This window comes from Schistocerca americana, chromosome 9 (assembly GCF_021461395.2).
Source record: "Schistocerca americana isolate TAMUIC-IGC-003095 chromosome 9, iqSchAmer2.1, whole genome shotgun sequence".
In the NCBI taxonomy this organism is placed as follows: domain Eukaryota; kingdom Metazoa; phylum Arthropoda; class Insecta; order Orthoptera; family Acrididae; genus Schistocerca; species Schistocerca americana.
In genome coordinates, this window is record NC_060127.1 from 21,341,232 (window position 1) to 21,361,049 (window position 19,818).

A 19,818-nucleotide genomic window follows, 5' to 3' on the forward strand; every position below is an offset into this window, starting at 1 on the left:
CCGAAACACCATATCCTTAACATACCCCCATAAGAAAAAATCAGGGCTTCTTGGAGGCCAGTGATGAAGTGCTCTGTCACGGGCTGCCTGGCGGCCGATCCATCGCCTCGGGTAGTTGACGTTCAGGTAGCTACGGACAGATAAGTGCCAATGTGGTGGCGCTCCATCCTGCTGAAATATGAATTGTTGTGCTTCTTGTTCGAGCTGAGGGAACAGCCAATTCTCTAACATCTCCAGATACTGTAGTCCAGTTACAGTAGCACCTTCGAAGAAAAAGGGACCAAAAACTTTATTGGCTGAAATGGCACAGAAAACGTTCACCTTAGGTGAGTCACGTTCATACTGAGTTGTTTCCCACGGATTCTCAGTGCCTCATATACAGACATTGTGACGGTTGACTTTCCTGTTAGTGTGGAAAGTTGCTTCATCACTAAACACAATCTTTGAAACGAAAGATTCATCTGTTTCCATTTGAGCAAGGATAAAATCACAGGAATCGATTCTTTTAATCTTATCAGCTGCAGACAGTGCTTGAACCAATTTCAGACGATAAGGTTTCATAACTAACCTTTTTCGTAGGACTCTCCATACAGCTGATTGTGGAATTTGCAGCTCTCTGCTAGCTCTGCGAGTCGATTTTCCTGGGCTGCGAACAAATGCTTGCTGGATGCGTGCTACATTTTCATCACTCGTTCTCGGCTGTCCAGAACTTTTCCCTTTACACAAACACCCATTCTCTGTAAACTGTTTATACCAACGTTTAATACACCACCTATCAGGAGGTTTAACACCATACTTCGTTCGAAATGCACGCTGAACAACTGTCGTCGATTCACTTCTGCCGTACTCAATAACACAAAAAGCTTTCTGTTGAGCGGTCGCCATCTTAGCATCAACTGACGCTGACACCTAGTCAACAGCGCCTCAAGCGAACAAATGTACAACTAAATGAAACTTTATAGCTTCCTTAATTCGCCGACAGATAGTGCTTAGCTCTGCCTTTTGTTGTTGAAGAGTTTTAAATTCCTAAAGTTGTGGTATTCTTTTTGAATCACCCTGTATAAAATACGATGATGTGGACGCACGTGCTACATAGAAAAGTACAGCTTCTCAATAACTCGATTCGGTCGAGTCAACTGATGAAAGAAACAAACAAATAGCATGGGGACTACTGGCGGGGGCGGTGTGGGTGGCCACACAAGGGGGGAGGGGCCGTGCGCCCCCATATGTCTTCACCACTGGGCAGCAGCAACTTGTTTGCAGCAAACAAGGATAGGCTACCAGACTGGAAAAAAATGACCTGGCGTGCAGCAGCTGACAGTCACCAGGATATGTTGCATAGGTAACAAGAAAGATGTTTAAGGGTTTGTAGTGAAGACACAGGAGGTAATTAATAATTACCTCAGCTCAGTACAGCCGGTAGATACACATAAAACACATAAAACAGAACCGAAAATTTACGTTCCTAGCTGTCGGAACAAATGTTCCTTCGTCGGGGAGGAGAGAGGGGAAAGAAAGGGAAGAAGGGAAAGGAGATTCAGTTACTCATAACCCAGGTTATGAAGCAACAGGGAAAGGAAAATAGGGAGGGTAGCAAGGATGGAGGCATGGTTGTCAGAGGGAAGCCAAAGAATATCTTTGGCTTCCCTCTGACAACCATGCCTCCATCCTTGCTACCCTCCCTATTTTCCTTTCCCTGTTGCTTCATAACCTGGGTTATGAGTAACTGAATCTCCTTTCCCTTCTTCCCTTTCTTTCCCCTCTCTCCTCCCCGATGAAGGAACATTTGTTCCGACAGCTAGGAACGTAAATTTTCGATTCTGTTTTATGTGTTTTATGTGTATCTATCGGCTGTACTGAGCTGAGGTAAGTACTGGCCAGCCCCTCTATCTCTTTGTTAGTATTTGTTTCACATCTCATATGAGAATTTCCATTAATCATTGAGGTAATTAATAAAGCACATTTAGCTGCTGCTGCCGTGTTCAGTACTGATGAAACTGGCCTCTTTTACTAGATGCTTCCTTTGAAAACATTACCTGCCAAGAATGAGAAGGAAGTCTGAGGGTAGAAACAACAGAAACACTGCATGATGTTAATGACATGTTGTAGTGCAAATGAGAGTCATAAATTACCACTCATGCTGACTGCAAAATATCAATATCCACATTGTTTTCAACACAATGACAGAAATACGTTAGCAGTGGGACACTGTGCTCAGGAGAAAGCACGGATGGACAGAGAAATAGTCTCTTGCTGGTTCCATAAAAAAAATTTGTACCATCCATACAAAAGAGCTGAGGCAAAACAAGCTTCCTCTGAAAGTTGTCCTTGTAATTGACAGTGCTCCCAGTCGTCCATCTGATGTGACTCTAAAATCCAATGGTATATATTACAAGCATTGTTTCTTCCATCCAATGTCACTATTGACATGCATTTCTTGTCTGTTTGCTGAACTAACCTGAAAAAGATTCTGTTGAGATTACGTTGAAGGTGTGGAAAGTAATCACCTTTCTTGGTGTTGTTTTCCCAAAAGCAGAAGTACAGGATAAGTGGAGAATGCTACCATAATACAGAGCTGAAGATGTAAATGTGAAAATGTGATTTATTAGTCTCATTACATACATTGTACACATCATATGATCTGTTGTACAGAAGACACATCAAGTTTAGCAAAAATATAATGTATAATGATTTACATAAATTCTTTTTACACTATTTTAAAAATAATGCCAATAAATATAACACTATAAAATTTACTATAAATTAACACTTTACCAATTTCCTTTGTTGTACACAGACAGCACTACAATATTAGCTATAGATTTTTATTGTTCTAAGTGTTAGACCGTCTTCCATGAATTCATCAATGGTGCAGTAACATTTCTCTATTAAAATAGTTTGGAATAAACTTTTCAGCAAACCAAGGTCCATTGTTAATATGCTTCTTCCTTTTAATTTGTTATATACACTCCTGGAAATGGAAAAAAGAACACATTGACACCGGTGTGTCAGACCCACCATACTTGCTCCGGACACTGCGAGAGGGCTGTACAAGCAATGATCACACGTACGGCACAGCGGACACACCAGGAACTGCGGTGTTGGCCGTCGAATGGCGCTAGCTGCGCAGCATTTGTGCACCGCCGCCGTCAGTGTCAGCCAGTTTGCCGTGGCATATGGAGCTCCATCGCAGTCTTTAACACTGGTAGCATGCCGCGACAGCATGGACATGAACAGTATGTGCAGTTGACGGACTCTGAGCGAGGGCGTATAGTGGGCATGCGGGAGGCCGGGTGGACGTACCGCCGAATTGCTCAACACGTGGGGCGTGAGGTCTCCACAGTACATCGATGTTGTCGCCAGTGGTCGACGGAAGGTGCACGTGCCCGTCGACCTGGGACCGGACCGCAGCGACGCACGGATGCACGCCAAGACCGTAGGATCCTACGCAGTGCCGTAGGGGACCGCACCGCCACTTCCCAGCAAATTAGGGACACTGTTGCTCCTGGGGTATCGGCGAGGACCATTCGCAACCGTCTCCATGAAGCTGGGCTACGGTCCCGCACACCGTTAGGCCGTCTTCCGCTCACGCCCCAACATCGTGCAGCCCGCCTCCAGTGGTGTCGCGACAGGCGTGAATGGAGGGACGAATGGAGACGTGTCGTCTTCAGCGATGAGAGTCGCTTCTGCCTTGGTGCCAATGATGGTCGTATGCGTGTTTGGCGCCGTGCAGGTGAGCGCCACAATCAGGACTGCATACGACCGAGGCACACAGGGCCAACACCCGGCATCATGGTGTGGGGAGCGATCTCCTACACTGGCCATACACCACTGGTGATCGTCGAGGGGACACTGAATAGTGCACGGTACATCCAAACCGTCATCGAACCCATCGTTCTACCATTCCTAGACCGGCAAGGGAACTTGCTGTTCCAACAGGACAATGCACGTTCGCATGTATCCCGTGCCACCCAACGTGCTCTAGAAGGTATAAGTCAACTACCCTGGCCAGCAAGATCTCCGGATCTGTCCCCCATTGAGCATGTTTGGGACTGGATGAAGCGTCGTCTCACGCGGTCTGCACGTCCAGCACGAACGCTGGTCCAACTGAGGCGCCAGGTGGAAATGGCATGGCAAGCCGTTCCACAGGACTACATCCAGCATCTCTACGATCGTCTCCATGGGAGAATAGCAGCCTGCATTGCTGCGAAAGGTGGATATACACTGTACTAGTGCCGACATTGTGCATGCTCTGTTGCCTGTGTCTATGTGCCTGTGGTTCTGTCAGTGTGATCATGTGATGTATCTGACCCCAGGAATGTGTCAATAAAGTTTCCCCTTCCTGGGACAATGAATTCACGGTGTTCTTATTTCAATTTCCAGGAGTGTATTTTTAGCCCCATGTACAGTGGTGTCTGAGCTTGAAGTTTTCCTTGTGATGAGTACCGTTGTTGTTGTTGTGGTCTTTAGTCCAGAGACTGGTTTGATGTAGCTCTCCATGCTACTCTATGCTGTGCAAGCTTCTTCATCTCCCAGTACATACTGCAACCTACATCCTTCTGAATCTGCTTAGTGTATTCATCTCTCAGACTCCCTCTACAATTTTTACCCTCCACGCTGCCCTCCAATACGAAATTGGTGATCCCTTGATGTCCTACCAACCGATCCCTTCTCCCCAATTCTTTTCAGTACCTCCTCATTAGTTATGTGATCTACCCATCTAATCTCAGCATTATTCTGTAGCACCACATTTCGAAAGCTTCTATTCTCTTCTTGTCCAAACTATTTATCGTTTATGTTTCACTTCCATACATGGCTACACTTCATACAAATACTTTGAGAAAAGACTTCCTGATACTTAAATCAATACTCAATGTTAACAAATTTCTGTTCTTCAGAAATGCTTTCCTTGCCATTGCCAGTCTACATTTTATATCCTCTCTACTTCGACTAGCAAAAGTCATTTAATACTTTAAGTGTCTCATTTCCTAATCTAATTCACTCAGCATCACCCAACTTAATTCAACTACATTCCATTATCCTCATTTTGGCTTTGTTGATGTTCATCTTATATCCTCCTTTCAAGACGCTGTCCATTCCGTTCAACTGCTCTTCCAAGTCCTATGCTGTCTCTGACAGAATTACAATGTCATCGGCAAACTTTGAGATATGAAACTGCGTCTGTTGTGAAATCAGAGTTGGGAGTCAATGTTAAAAGTGAAGAAACTTCTCAAATTATGTTTCAGGGTGACATTATTGTAAATCATGTTCAAATGTCAATATAGCAAAATCTGAAGTAGGCATGACACCCCATCAGGACAATATGATTTTCAGGTATAAAGATGACATACAAAAGATTTGTTTTAAAAATTTCAGAAAAATCACTCAGAAAGATGTGGAAGACATAGTATTATCATTAAAAAACAAAAATTCAGTTGGATGGGCTGGAATACCTTCCATGGTAATCAAGGCAGTACGCCACATTATTTCATGCCTTTGTTTTAGTTCTTTGTTTATACTATTTGCCAGTTTTCTTGCTGCCAATGCCACTTTTTTGAATATAGTCTTATAGCGCTTAACATAAGTTACAAAATTAGGGTCTCTATTTACTTTGAGCTCATTGTGCAGCTGTCTTTTTCTGGTACGTGAAATTTTTATGCCTGGTGTAATCCAATTTTGTTTGTTCCTGGCTGATTTGATAGGATTTTGGGGGAAATGTTTCACTGAATGCAGCCAAAAAACAATTTAGAAATTTATCGAAATTTTGTTGCTTGAATCACAGTGGTCTAAAGGCCAGCTTATAACGCTTAACTGATCACAAAACAACTCTAAATTTTCTTTGCTAAAATTCCTTCTTATATAAGATTCAGATTTTAGTTTCTCTGTTTTGGGGAACTCTATAAACAATGCTGAGTGGTCAGATATCCCTAGGTCTAGGCAAAACTTCCTTGTATCATCAAATTGATAATTTGTAATAATATGCAGGGTTCTGAGTGGAAGTTTTCTCTAGTGCACATAGTAAAGTTTAACTTGAAACCAGATTTTGGATTAAATCGCAAAATTTTTCAATGTCTTTGCTTTCAGTTAATGTATTTAAGTTAAAGTCTCCTTCAATCACAATCTTTTTATTGTTTTCTTTTTTAAGTTTATCTAAAAGATATTGAAATTTTTCTAAGAACAATATAGTAGCAGGACTCTCAGGAATTCTGTAAATCGATATTATCACAATATTTAAATCACACAGCTCTGCACAATAGCTTTCAAATACATTCTTCATTTAACTAACTAAAATATTCTTTCACTTTAAAGTGTAAGGAGGCGTGCAGTAAGATACAGGAGCCCCCATGAGATTCGTTTTTTCTACAGAAGCTGCTGGCAAATTTGAAATTGCTAATTTTATTTAGAACGCCTACATGTTCTTTTGTGAGCCAGTGTTCATTTAAGCAGACTACCTTCATGTTTGCCAATTCAGAAAGTATAACTTGCAGTTCATCAATTTTAAAGTAACCTAGATTTGGAGGTTTTTCTGCTAAACAGTTTATATTTAGATGTATCAAGATAGAATTTTTCAGTTTGTTTATACTTTGAAGAGCCTCACTTGTTCCATTATATTTACAGTTCCCATTTTGGATCACCACTTTTGTTTTCTCACCCCTTTCGGAAGTTTTCAGTTCCCCTTGCTTTTAATGATTCTACGGATGTCTGCGATCATTTTGCTGAAAGTCATTAAACCTAACCTATTCGTAGCCCATCCTTTCCCAGACACTCACCATTTACAAATTTATTTAAGTCAACAAAAATTGCACCCAGTTTGTCGCACTGTCCCCTGATTCCATTGTTTATCTTATTTATATATGTATCACTTACTGACCTGTGTAAAATTGCACTAATGACAATTTTTTAATTTCCAAACACACTTTTTGCTGAGCAGATCAAATTCTGTGTTTCACTGACTATTTCTGCCTCACTGCTCTTCCAGATGGAATTTATGCCAACATGAATGAAAACACCTTTGTATTTGTCCTTTTTTTAAAATTCCAATTTCAGTTTCACTTCATTTTGAATTTAGAATATTTTGAAAGTGTCTACTGATTTGATGCGACTGGATTCCGGGACGAACATCGATTTCACAGCCTGGAGTTGTAACATTCTTCAGTATGGAGTTGCCAACAACAAGGAAGTCCCTTTTTTCAATCGGTTTTGCTGTGGCATTCCACATTTGCTTTTTTTGTAGGTCACTGTTTCCCATTTATATTTGTTTAGTGATAGTCCGGTGGGTGGGTTTTCTGCATTGTTTTTGATCACATTTCGCATGTGTATTTTGAAGGTTTTGGTACTTGGCTGGTGTTTCTCAGAAACCCTGGATTCCATTTCGCATATTTCTGTTTGATGGATATAACACAAACAGAAATGTTTTTCTTGAATTAATCTATCATTTTCTTTCTTTGTAGTCAGTAATTCGGTTTTCAATGCTTCAATGTCCTTGTGTAGCTGCTTTATAAGTTCGTTTTTTGTACCTTCTTTTATTTCTGTTTCACACGCACAGGCCTGTTTTTCCTGTATTAATCTATCTTTTTCTTTTTTTATAGTCACTAGTTAGGTATTTAATGCCTCAATGCCATTTTACAGAAACTTTATAAGTTCGTTTTTTTATTTATAAGATCGACTGTTTCAACTCATAAACAAACGTAGCAAGTCCATGGAATATCATCACTGATGAATTTTAGGTTCACTTTTGCGCACTTTGCATGCATCCAGTAATTGCACTTGACACACAAAATACCCTTCATTACTTGCTTTTCACGTTCTCTACACGAAAAATTGTTTGTTTTTTCCTTTTTGATGAGAGCAAAGCATTACTACACTTTCCTATCGGCACCATCTTGGCCGATGAGCAGATGTGACCATCAACTGACACAGAGTAGAAGCCAGTATTATATGAGCAAACTAAGTTGACACTCAGTGCTGTAGCTGATGGGAACAACTGTAAATGGGAAATGCATCTAAGGTCACCCCTATCAGCCACCGCACTGAGTGTCAACTCAGTTTGCGCGTATGGTACTGAGTAACAGCCATGAGCCAGTAAATTCAGAGCATCAGGTGCTGACACTTTGTACATTGACATGTGCTCCAAGCTCCCAGGAGAGGGAGACACTAGTGAGGAAGATGATGCTAAGTGGCTGAATGACACAAAGATTAAGAGACTCTTCAGAAGTAAGAGCGATTTCAGGTGAGCCGCAGGGGAGTGTCGTAGGACTGTTGCTGTTCACAATATACATAAATGACCTTGTGGATAACATTGGAAGTTCATTGAGGCTTTTTGCGGATGATGCTGTGGTATATCGAGAGGTTGTAACAATGGAAAACTGTACTGAAATGCAGGATGATCTGCAACGAATTGACGCATGGTGCAGAGGATGGAAATTGAATCTCAATGTAGACAAGTGTAATGTGCTGCAAATACATAGAAAGAAAGATTTCTTATCATTTAGCTACAATACAGCAGGTCAGCAACTGGAAGCAGTTAATCCCACAAATTATCTGGGAGTACGCATTAGGAGTGATTTAAAATGGAATGATCATATAAAGTTGATCGTCGGTAAAGCAGATGCCAGACTGAGATTCAGGGGAAGAATCCTAAGGAAATGCAATCCAAAAACAAAGGAAGTAGGTTACATTACACTTATTCACCCACTGCTTGAATACTGCTCAGCAGTGTAGGATCCGTACCAGATAGGGTTGATAGAAGAGATAGAGAAGATCCAACGAAGAGCAGTGTGCTTCATTACATCTACATCTACATCTACATGACTACTCTGCAATTCACATTTAAGTGCTTGGCAGAGGGTTCATCAAACTACAATCATACTATCTCTCTACCATTCCACTCCCGAACAGCGCGCGGGAAAAACGAACAACTAAACCTTTCTGTTCGAGTTCTGATTTCTCTTATTTTATTTTGATGATCATTCCTGCCTATGTAGGTTGGGCTCAACAAAATATTTTCACATTCGGAAGAGAAAGTTGGTGACTGAAATTTCGTAAATAGATCTCGCCGCGATGAAAAACATCTTTGCTTTAATGACTTCCATCCCAACTCGCGTATCATATCTGCCATACTCTCTCCCCTCTTACGTGATAATACAAAACGAGCTGCCCTTTTTTGCACCCTTTCGATGTCCTCCATCAATCCCACCTGGTAAGGATCCCACACTGAGCAGAAATATTCTAACAGAGGACGAACGAGTGTAGTGTAAGCTGTCTCTTTAGTGGACTTGTTGCATCTTCTAAGTGTCCTGTCAATGAAACGCAACCTTTGGCTCGCCTTCCCCATAATATTATCTATGTGGTCTTTCCAACTGAAGTTGTTCGTGATTTTAACACCCAAGTACTTAGTTGAATTGACAGCCTTGAGAATTGTACTATTTATTGAGTAATCGAATTCCAACGGATTTCTTTTGGAACTCATGTGGATCACCTCACACTTTTCGTTATTTAGCGTCAACTGCCACCTGCCACACCATATAGCAATCTTTTCTAAATCACTTTGCAACTGATACTGGTCTTTGGATGACCTTACTAGACAGTAAATTACACCATCTTCTGCGAACAACCTAAGAGAACTGCTCAGATTGTCACCCAGGTCATTTATATAGATCAGGAACAGCAGAGGTCCCAGGACTCTTCCCTAGGGAACACCTGATATCACTGCAGTTTTACTCGATGATTTTCCGTCTATTACTATGAACTGCGACCTTCCTGACAGGAAATCACGAATCCAGTCGCACAACTGAGACGATACCCCATAGGCCCGCAGCTTGATTAGAAGTCGCTTGTGAGGAACGGTGTCTAAAGCTTTCCGGAAATCCAGAAATACGGAATCAACCTGAGATCCCCTGTCGATAGCGGCCATTACTTCGTGTGAATAAATAACTAGCTGCGTCACACAAGAACGATGTTTTCTGAAACCATGCTGATTACGTATCAATAGATCATTCCCTTCGAGGTGATTCATAATGTTTGAATACAGTATATGCTCCAGAACCGTACTGCAAACCGACGTCAGTGTTACAGGATCATTTAGTAATTGTGAAAGCGTTACAGAGATGATAGGTAAACTCCAGTGGAAGACTCTGCAGGAGAGACGCTCAGTAGCTCGGTACGGGCTTTTGTTGAAGTTTCGAGAACATACCTTCACCGAGGAGTCAAGCAGTATATTGCTCCCTCCTATGTATATCTTGCGAAGAGACCATGAGGATAAAATCAGAGAGATTAGAGCCCACACAGAGGCATACCGACAATCTTTCTTTCCACGAACAATACGAGACTGGAATAGAAGGGAGAACTGACAGAGGTACTCAAAGTACCCTCCACCACGCACCGTCAGGTGGCTTGTGGAGTGTGGATGTAGATGTAGATGTAGAATAATAATGAATAGTGTGCTGGAAAGTAATGACGAAAATGATGGACAAGAGGACACAGGAAGGCAGAGATGAAGATTTCTCATACTGCTGATGCTGAAGCTGCAGAATCTTCCTGGAGTACATTATGCAACAACCACATGCATACAGTACCAATGTAGTGCTCGTAAAGTGGTCACATGATGAAGTATGCTGCCATCGAGTTTCATCATTGCAACAAGTAAAAGTTCAGGATGTGCTGAAGGATTGTGTTTCCATGAAAATAAATGTATCTTTGGGTTTAATAAAGTACAGGTCCTATGCATTTAAACTAATTTTCAGACACACTCAATAATCTGGCAGTTCTGCTAATCTGGCACCCAGCTGTGGTAGGAATGGCCCAATTAGCAAGGGTCTAGTGTATTACTATTACTTGCTGTGATTTGGTGTGTTAATTAATATCCATCTACTGTTCTATGGTGTTATAGCATAGCGTACGGAATAAAAACCAAACAAAACTAAAATGTCCCGTTCCAAAGACAATGTGTATTCCTCACAGTAGCTAACAGGTCCCGATGTTTCTGTTCACAGAGTGCTGTAATGTAGTGCCCCGTGAAGCGAGCCGCATCACGAGTTTCCTGTGCGAGATGTGCCAGGAGAAAGGCCATGCGGGACGCGCCCGCTCCCCGTCGCTCGTCAAGATTCCCCACCCGGGACAGCCATCCTCGGGGCCGGCCCTCTTGCTGGCAGCACCTCTGCGAGCCTGCTGATAGGCAGAGGACAGTGTCGTATCTCCTAGAGGCACTAGTTTACCTGAATGTGGAGTGCCACGGTATCCATCTGTATGACCAGGTCTTTGTATCTTGCCATGAGATGCTACGCTGTAGTGAATGTCACTTTCTTTTTTGTTGTGTGTGCAGAACAAGTGTACTGCCATCTGATTTAAGAAAATGCCTACAAGCTTTAGCCCAGTTTTTTCATCTGTTCTGTAAAATGTTTTTTCTATAAGAGTGCTAGCCACTGCCCATCCTGTACTCAAATTCTGGTCAGTTCTGAACTGTATGGTTATTTATCTCTGTAAGAGTGATTATTGCTGAGGATTATAATTTTTCACTGTTGAGCAGTATTTTTTAGTGTCCAATGCTGGAAAGGTGACTGAATTTAGAATGTAAAGTTGGAGTTGTACATCACACGAATGTAAACTCCAGATGATTTTGAACAAGTTTCAGTGGTAATTATATGTTAATGTGTAGCACCTTTTGGAGGCAGAGAGAGAGAGAGAGAGAGAGAGAGAGAGAGAGAGCTGTGTGTGTGTGGTGTGTGTGTGTGTGTGTGTGTGTGTGTGAGAGAGAGAGAGAGAGAGAGAATGCATGCATACATGTGTGTGCACAGGTGCAAAGGGAAAGTACAGAGCCTATACAGTTATCTGCAGACTTAGGACTTAATATAAATGTTAGTATGTTTATCTTTCATGATGTAATGAATTGATATGTGAATTGAGTTGATGTGTGTTGTTTATACGTTATTAAATTTTGATCTGAAGTCTGAATCACATTTATATTGCTTAGCCAATCTCATGCTTTCTCTCAGTGGTATGTCAGAAATGTTTAGATACTGGATAACTTTTAAAGCAATTTTCATTTCAGTTATTGAAATGTCCTATTGTTCCTCTATACAGATTTTTATCATGCTCCTGCTGAGGGAAATTCACCAATATTTACTACTGTATAAATTCTGTTATTAAAATAAGAAATAAAAAGACTGCAAATTAATTCAATGCAAGTGTTTAATTTTGATGTCAGATGTAAAAGGAGGATTGCTCAAAGACGATAATTCCATAGAAATGTTGGAATTGTAGATCAACCCTGAAACAAAACATTTCTGAAATGTGTTTTAATAAGGAGCAACATTTTATTATTACTGGATACCTAAGTCTTAAAATCTGGACAATGAAACTATTATGAACTCACAGTAATTTATGATGCTTCTTGTTAGATGGTCTCCTAGCACTTTAGTTTTCTACATCTGATGAAGAACTTAGTCTGATAGCTGAATATATCTAGCATTCTTTTCCGTCGTGACTCTGTGTGACACAGTACGTCCTCTATGTGGTCAGAAGCAATGTATCTTATCTCATTGTGGTTTTATCTTCCTGGATTTCTTTGATATTAACAATTTGATGGAATATTTTGTGCTTTTCCTTTTTAATCATAGCTTATTATTTACCAATAATATTTTTTTAATTACATATTGAGGAAAGACTATGAACATATTACTGGAAAATGCTAGCAACCTCTGATCACTCTGAAGAGATATGAAATAGAATAATCACATAGGCTCAGCCATAAGTAAAGCCAGTAGCAGGCTTCAGTTTATTGGGAAAATACTAGGGAATTGCAGTCAGTCTATGAAGGAGAGTGTTTACAAATTGCTTCCGGAATATAGCTCAAGTATGTGGGACATGTGCCAAATAGGACATTGAATGCACACAGAAAAGGGCACCACAGTTGGTCACAGTTTTGTTTGATCCTTTGGAGAGTGTCACAGAGATGCTGAAACAAGTGGCCTGGCAGACTCTTGATGATAGATGTAAACTATTTTGAGAAAGCCTACTCACAAAATTTCAAGAACCATCTTTAAATAACGACTCTAGGAGTGCACTAAAACCCCCTACTAATCACTCTAGTTGGGATCTTGAGGACAAGATTAGGTTGACTACAACACAAATAAAGGCATGCAAACATTCATTCTTCCTATGCTCCCCACATGGATGGGACAGGAAAAAGCCATAATAACTGGTACAGTGGGATATAGCCTCTGCCGTACACTTCACATCTTTTTTCAGGGTAATAGATGCAGATAGAAATATAAATTAATGCTAAATACTAAGGAAACGGGGAAAGATAGATACTGCCTACAGTAAAATTACAGAGACCTTTGGAGAAAATAGAACCACTTGTATGAATATCAAGAGCTCAGATGGAAACCCAGTTCTAAGCAAAGAAGGGAAAGCAGAAAGGTGGAAGGAGTATATGGAGGGCCGATGTACTTGAGGACAATATAATGGAAATGGAAGAGGATGTAGATGGAGATGAAATGGGAAATATAATACTGCATGAAGAGTTTGACAGAGCAATGAAAGACCTAAGTCAGAATAAGGCCCCGGGAGTAGACAACATTCCATTAGAGTTCCTGTCAGTGGCAAAACTCTACTATCTGGTGACCAAGATGTATGAGACAGGTGGAATACCCTCAGACTTCAAGAAGAATATAATAATTCCAATCCCAAAAAAAGTAGGTGTTGACAGATGTGAAAATTACCGAACTATCAGTTTAACAAGTCATGGCTGCAAAATACTAACACAAATTCTTTACAGACGAATGGAAAAACTGGTAGAAGCTGACCTCAGGGAAGATCAGTTTGGATTCCGTAGAAATATTGGAACATGAGAGCCAACACAGACCCTACGACTTATCTGAGCTGGAACTAGAGGAAAGCAAATTGGAAGATCATTAAAGAAATAGATGAAGTAAAGCAATTTCTCAAAGAAACCAAATGAGAGAAACATAAATTTGTAAACCATACATTGAGGCATAACAAAATGGATAATGAACATTCTTGAGGAAAAATAAGGGGTGAAATGGGCACAGATAACACCAGGAACTAAATTTTGAAGATACACAGAGGACACTGAAATACAAGACGTACCAAACCTGAAAAATTGAGCCGGGAATCAAATAATGGTTTCCTCGACCAAGATTAACCTTTGGAATAGGATGGGGTTATTGTCTCCGGTTTTCCAAAAGATACAGCTTTTGTGTTAGATGAGGCAGCATACTATCTCTGCCAAGAACACTCTACAAGGATAATGAAATTTCCTAATTACATTGACTGATTTTAAATTATTATTATATATTGTTGATAAACAGATGATGAAAATCAAGAAGTTGAGCCTGTAGGTTTTATAACGTTTAACGTATGGTCTTTGGAAGGAAATGGCTTTTGCAAATAGGAAAAACAAAACAGAAGGTGTTAAGCAGAAGAGAAAAGTAATTAAGGCGAAATACAACCTAATGAAAATGACAAGTTTCAGAATCTCCCCAAATTCTCATGCATACAGGATGCCCTCCCAGGCGCATTTCCTCTGGTGTTTCAACAGACGTTTGCAATTTTGTTTTTGTAATGTGTAGCTTGAGTTAACCCAAAAAAATACAGCTCTTTGTGGGATGTCCAGTGTCGACAGAAAGTGTTGGTTTCTTTCCTGCTACAAACAAAATTATTTTTAAAGTGGAATTCTGTGTGTGTGTTTGTGGTCCCAAAATAGTCTAGCATGATGTGTGTTTTATCATTGTTTAACAATAAAATAAAAGAATAACCAGTACTCCAGCAGAGCTGCTGCTCGGCCGCATCAGTCAGCATGTGCAAGGATGGTGCTCGTTTTGCTGGATTACTGATTATTCTTCTCATTTTACTGTCCTTATTAATACATATCAATAAAGCAAATAGTATGCTAGACTAATCTGAGACACTCTATCAAAGAGGATTTTAAAATTCCACTTTAAAAATAATTTTGTTTATAAATGGAAACAAAACCAATTCTTTCCATCAAAACTGGGTGTCATAGGAAAGATGTGAGGAGCAGTATTGTGCAGGATGACTTCAGTCACACTACAGAAACAAAATTGCAAATAACTGCTGAATCACCAGAGAAAATGTGGCTGATGACTTTTAAGAGGGTTGTTGTTGTTGTCTTCAGTCCTGAGGCTGGTTTGATGCAGCTCTTAATGCTACTCTATCCTGTTCAAGCTTCTTCATCTCCCAGTACTTACTGCAACCTACATCCTTGTGAATCTGCTTAGTGTATTCATCTCTTGGTCTCCCTCTACGATTTTTACCCTCCACGCTGCCCTCCAATGCTAAATTTGTGATTCCTTGATGTCTCAGAACATGTCCTACCAACTGGTCCCTTCTTCTTGTCAAGTTGTGCCACAAACTCCTCTTCCCCCCAATTCTGTTCAATACCTCCTCATTAGTTATGTGATCTACCCATTTAATCTTCAGCATTCTTCTGTAGCACCACATTTCAAAAGCTTCTATTCTCTTCTTGTCTAAACTATTTATCGTCCATGTTTCACTTCCATACATGGCTACACTCCATACAAATACTTTCAGAAACGACTTCCTGACACTTAAATCTATACTCGATGTTAACAAATTTCTCTTCTTCAGAAAAGCTTTCCTTGCCATTGCCAGTCTACATTTTATATCCTCTCTACTTCGACCATCATCAGTTACTTTGCTCCCCAAATAGCCAAACTCCTTTACTACTTTAAGTGTCTCATTTCCTAATCTAATTTCCTCAGCATCACCCGACTTAATTTGACTACATTCCATTATCCTTGTTTTGCTTTTGTTGATGTTCATCTTATACCCTCCTTTCAAGACACTACGCCTGGCATATGTTTAATTTCATTGTTACAAAGAAAAACAAGAGCTGGATGCAGTGAGGATTGCTCGATACTTCATCTTAAATGTGATGTGTCCTATGGATCACTGTTGCAGTTTTAATTATTATAATAGAGGAGTGAATTTAACGAAGGATTTCTGCAAGCTTTTACAGAAAATTTAAACTCGAACTTAATGAAACTTATATTTCAACAACATTTTTGAGATTCGTAGCCTCCACAGAGGAGAATCACCTGAGATACATACACCATAAAAATAATCAACAATGTAGGGAAAGATAGATTGCTACTTACAGTAAGGAAGACATGTCAAAGTTGCAGACAGGCGCAAATAGAAGACACTCACATATAGCTTTTGGCCTTTATCAGTAAAGCAGTCAAATCAGTAAAACACATTTCCACTTACACATACAGTTTGTCTGGGTTAAACATAAGCTTATATAAAATACAGTAGCTTGAGACATAATTGAGATATTTAATGGCAGTTTGCTTCTCTGCAAGTATGCAAAATGTTTTCTATGTTTGCTTGTTGCGGCAGCTAATACTGTTCGTGCATGCACACAACTGCTTTGTTCACATAAAACTGATTCAGTAGCCATTTGGACTCCACAGCGAAAGGTGTTCTTTGTGCTTCCTCAAGAGAGCTAAAATCTGTCACACTGGCACAATGTTGTTTTTGGCATCAGTATGGACTGGAACTGACTGATGATGTGCCCACTTACATAAAAATTGAGAAATGGGATAAGCAGCTTTGGGACACTGGGAATTTGCTTTTTATGTCAGGCCACCATGCCAAGCACACATTTCAAGAGGATGCTGCTGTTGCATTAATCCATATGTCCTTCCCCTGCAAAGCCCTCATAAGTTAATCAGACAAGCAAGAAGGCAGTTAGGTACCTCATTTGAGAGTACACAATGTTGTCCATAAAAGGTTGTGTCTGTGGAAAAGAAACTGCAGCTTCACCACAAAATGAAGTCTGAGAATAGGTCAGGAAAGAACTCATTAGTGGAGACTAACCTGGCAAAAATGGATGAAACGAGATATTCCTCAGTTTTGTCTGTTTCTCGGTTGATGCTACATCATTCCACATTTCCAGCACGATAAACACGCGCATGGGGTACTGAACTCTACCCCCCCTCCCCCTTTGGAGTGGTAGAGTGCAGGCGTGACTCTCTGAAAGTCAATGTGTGGTGCAGATTGTTGAAGGACAGGGTTATAGACCCATTTCTTCTCTTGGAGCATACAGTTAATGCAATGATGAACATAGATATGTTGGAGGTGTATGCTGTGCCACAACTTTCTCATGAACTTTCAACAAGATTGCGGCCCCGTGCCATTTAGGGAACATTGTGAGGGATTTCTTGGACCACTAGTTCCAAGATCACTGGATAGGTTGAGACAGTCCATTGATTTTTTTTCTTTTGGGATTTATCATGCACCAACTGTGCACACAGCTGTTGATGATCTATCAGATCTGTGCCATCACATTCGTGCAGCTGTCACAAAAAATACAGTGCTGCAAAATACTTGGAGGGAAGTGGAATACAGATTAGATGTCTGTTGCACCACTAATGGTGCACATATCGAAGTGTATTATCTGTGTGAAACAACATTTTGAGTTACCATAGTTGTAGAAGCATTCCATTAGTAAATATCTCAATTCTTCTCAAGTTGTTATTTTTATATTATTACACGTTTAATCCGGACACCCCGTATAATGGTGCCTCTACATGTTTCGAACTGGTAAATCAGATGTAGGCCTGTTGCCAAATCACTATAGCTCATCTTTTGGCCTATGGTATTTGCCAGTAATGTGTTTGTGGAAATAATGTAAGAGATAAGACTCGGACATTATGGCAAAAAAGAAAGAAAAAGAAGTCTTATACCACCGTTAGCTGGTCTAAACTTCCATATCTGAAATAAAGTAAATTATTCAACAGTAGTTGTGAATAAACATGTTTATGCTGTTTGCTTTGCATCTTCACCATTTATGTTAGCAAACTGGTTTTATTACCCTTAAGGGGGAACATGCACGAAATGTATACTCTTATGTTATCTAACAGTGTGTCTAAAATATTGAAGATGAACAAGTAAAATTTTATGTGGGCGTTAGCAATAGTGTAATGCAACTTGAAATTCAGTTTTCAAAACTTTTTTTCAAACTTAGAAATCACTAAAAAAAATATCTATTTTAATACATTGATATTTATTAGTGTTCCTTTCCCACATAACCTGTTACACCAATCTTTGCCCTAGTTGAACTGTGTGATGTCTCCATCCATAGAAACAATTATACATAAGCAATTTTGAATATTGTGATAAAAAACATTGTGTAGTGTTTTAAATATTTTTTGTAGGAATTAGTATAGAGATTTCAGCACTTTTGCCTATGTATCGCATCTTAAAGAAAACATTTATAGCTTTGTGTGTATGTTTGTTGCACTATGAGAAACATGTGGGCCAAATATCAAGGCATTACATCACTACTGAGAAAAAGGTACACAAGCGTCAGAAAACGTAGTTCCTGGGAAAATCAGTTTAAAAGGTAAACTGATATTTTCTTCAATTAGACCTGCTCAGAATGCCCCCGAACAGTACTCAGAATCTTTCTTGTCCTTGAGACCTGACTTCTTTCCTTTTATTTTGTTTCCTTCGCTAGTTCCTGAATAAACAGTTCAGCTCTAGACACATGACAATGGTTAATTTTCTCAAGAATTTAAAGTTAATGCACCACCCCTGAAGCCCAAATACTGCAGCACTTTAACTCTTTCTCTGTTCCCATGATTGAAAACAATTACAGCATCATATGCTGCAAGCTTTGCAACTGCAGATGATCAAAGTGTTGTCTTGGGGCAATGTCTTTCAGAGACTCATTTGGATTTTGTGTTTTGTCATGAACACACTTCCTTTGTAGGACACTGTTGTGTACATAGTTCCGCATAGTCAGCGCGTACACAACTTTCCCACTAGAGCGCGCCCCGCTAAGCACAACAGCGCAGGTGCAGCGCTCGTCTGTCTCCGCACTACGAGATGGTGCTGTCTTAGAGACGGACCAAATTCTGCTTCCGCCAATCCGAGTACTAATATGTAACGCAGCCAATGAGATTGCTGCTAACGTAGAACCTTTTCTCCTTGCGGATCACACTCGCGATTCACGCAGTGATACCTGAACGCGTGAGGTATTATAACGAGTGTACAGACCTCCGATTAGTTGGTCTGCATTTGTCTGCATCAGTCTGTTCCAGTCGGCATTAGTCTGTACTCAAGTTTCAGTCTGCGCCTAATAAGATTACCATATTCCTGAACATAGCCATTAAGATAAATGTATAGACACTTTGTCAACTATCAGAGATATGTGAGAATAAGATTAACGTACCAAGACCAAGGGAACTTTAGATTGTCAATTGTAAACAGCATCCAGAATCAAGTTAAGCAACTTCTCTGTTTTTATTATTTTAATAAATGTGTGTGAAAATTAATCAAGTTCTGTTTAAAGTTGGTCACCATCAATCTGCTACTCTAAGCGTGCAAGTGGCATTTCTATCGTCTGACCTAACGGCAGAAGATAAACACGCCACGATAAGACCACGAGACATATTGCTGACACTCGCCTACTTCGTTAGAGCGACAAGTCAAATAATCTGGTGGTGTGTGTACCGAAGGTACACGCACACCACAGACACCATTTGTCAGGAACCTAAATGTGGCCCGATAGCTTTCATTGCACAGTCAGGAATGCATTCCATGTTGGTGTTAAATTGTTATTCAGTAAACATAGTGAAAAGGAGTGTGACCAGAAAACATTGAACAACATCAAATTTTTTTTTTTATCACTTCCCATACAATATCAAAAATGAAACTTTGGGAAATAGTTGTAAGTAAATTTTATTACCAAATGGAAACCAAATTGAAAAATGAAATTTTTGGGCACAGCAGCACGTGTCACCTCTT

The 19,818-nt window shown here is 40.1% G+C and overlaps 1 protein-coding gene across 7 annotated transcripts in view; it reads left to right on the forward strand.

Annotated features, from left to right (window-relative positions):
• The window catches only part of LOC124551368 (titin-like), a 260,732-nt gene that overhangs the window by 223,111 nt on the left and 17,803 nt on the right, over window positions 1-19,818 (forward strand). For 3 of the 7 annotated variants that reach the window (XR_006967830.1, XR_006967828.1, XR_006967829.1), the window contains exon 17: window positions 10,992-11,716. Coding sequence is in view for 3 of the 7 variants with exons in the window: in XM_047126404.1 (XP_046982360.1) it covers window positions 10,992-11,170 (179 nt within the window). In the remaining 4 variants the exon portion in view is untranslated. Of the gene's footprint in view, window positions 1-10,991; window positions 12,173-19,818 lie in introns of those variants that run through there. The other 4 variants (XM_047126404.1, XM_047126405.1, XM_047126406.1 and 1 more) reach the window with 2 other exon arrangements.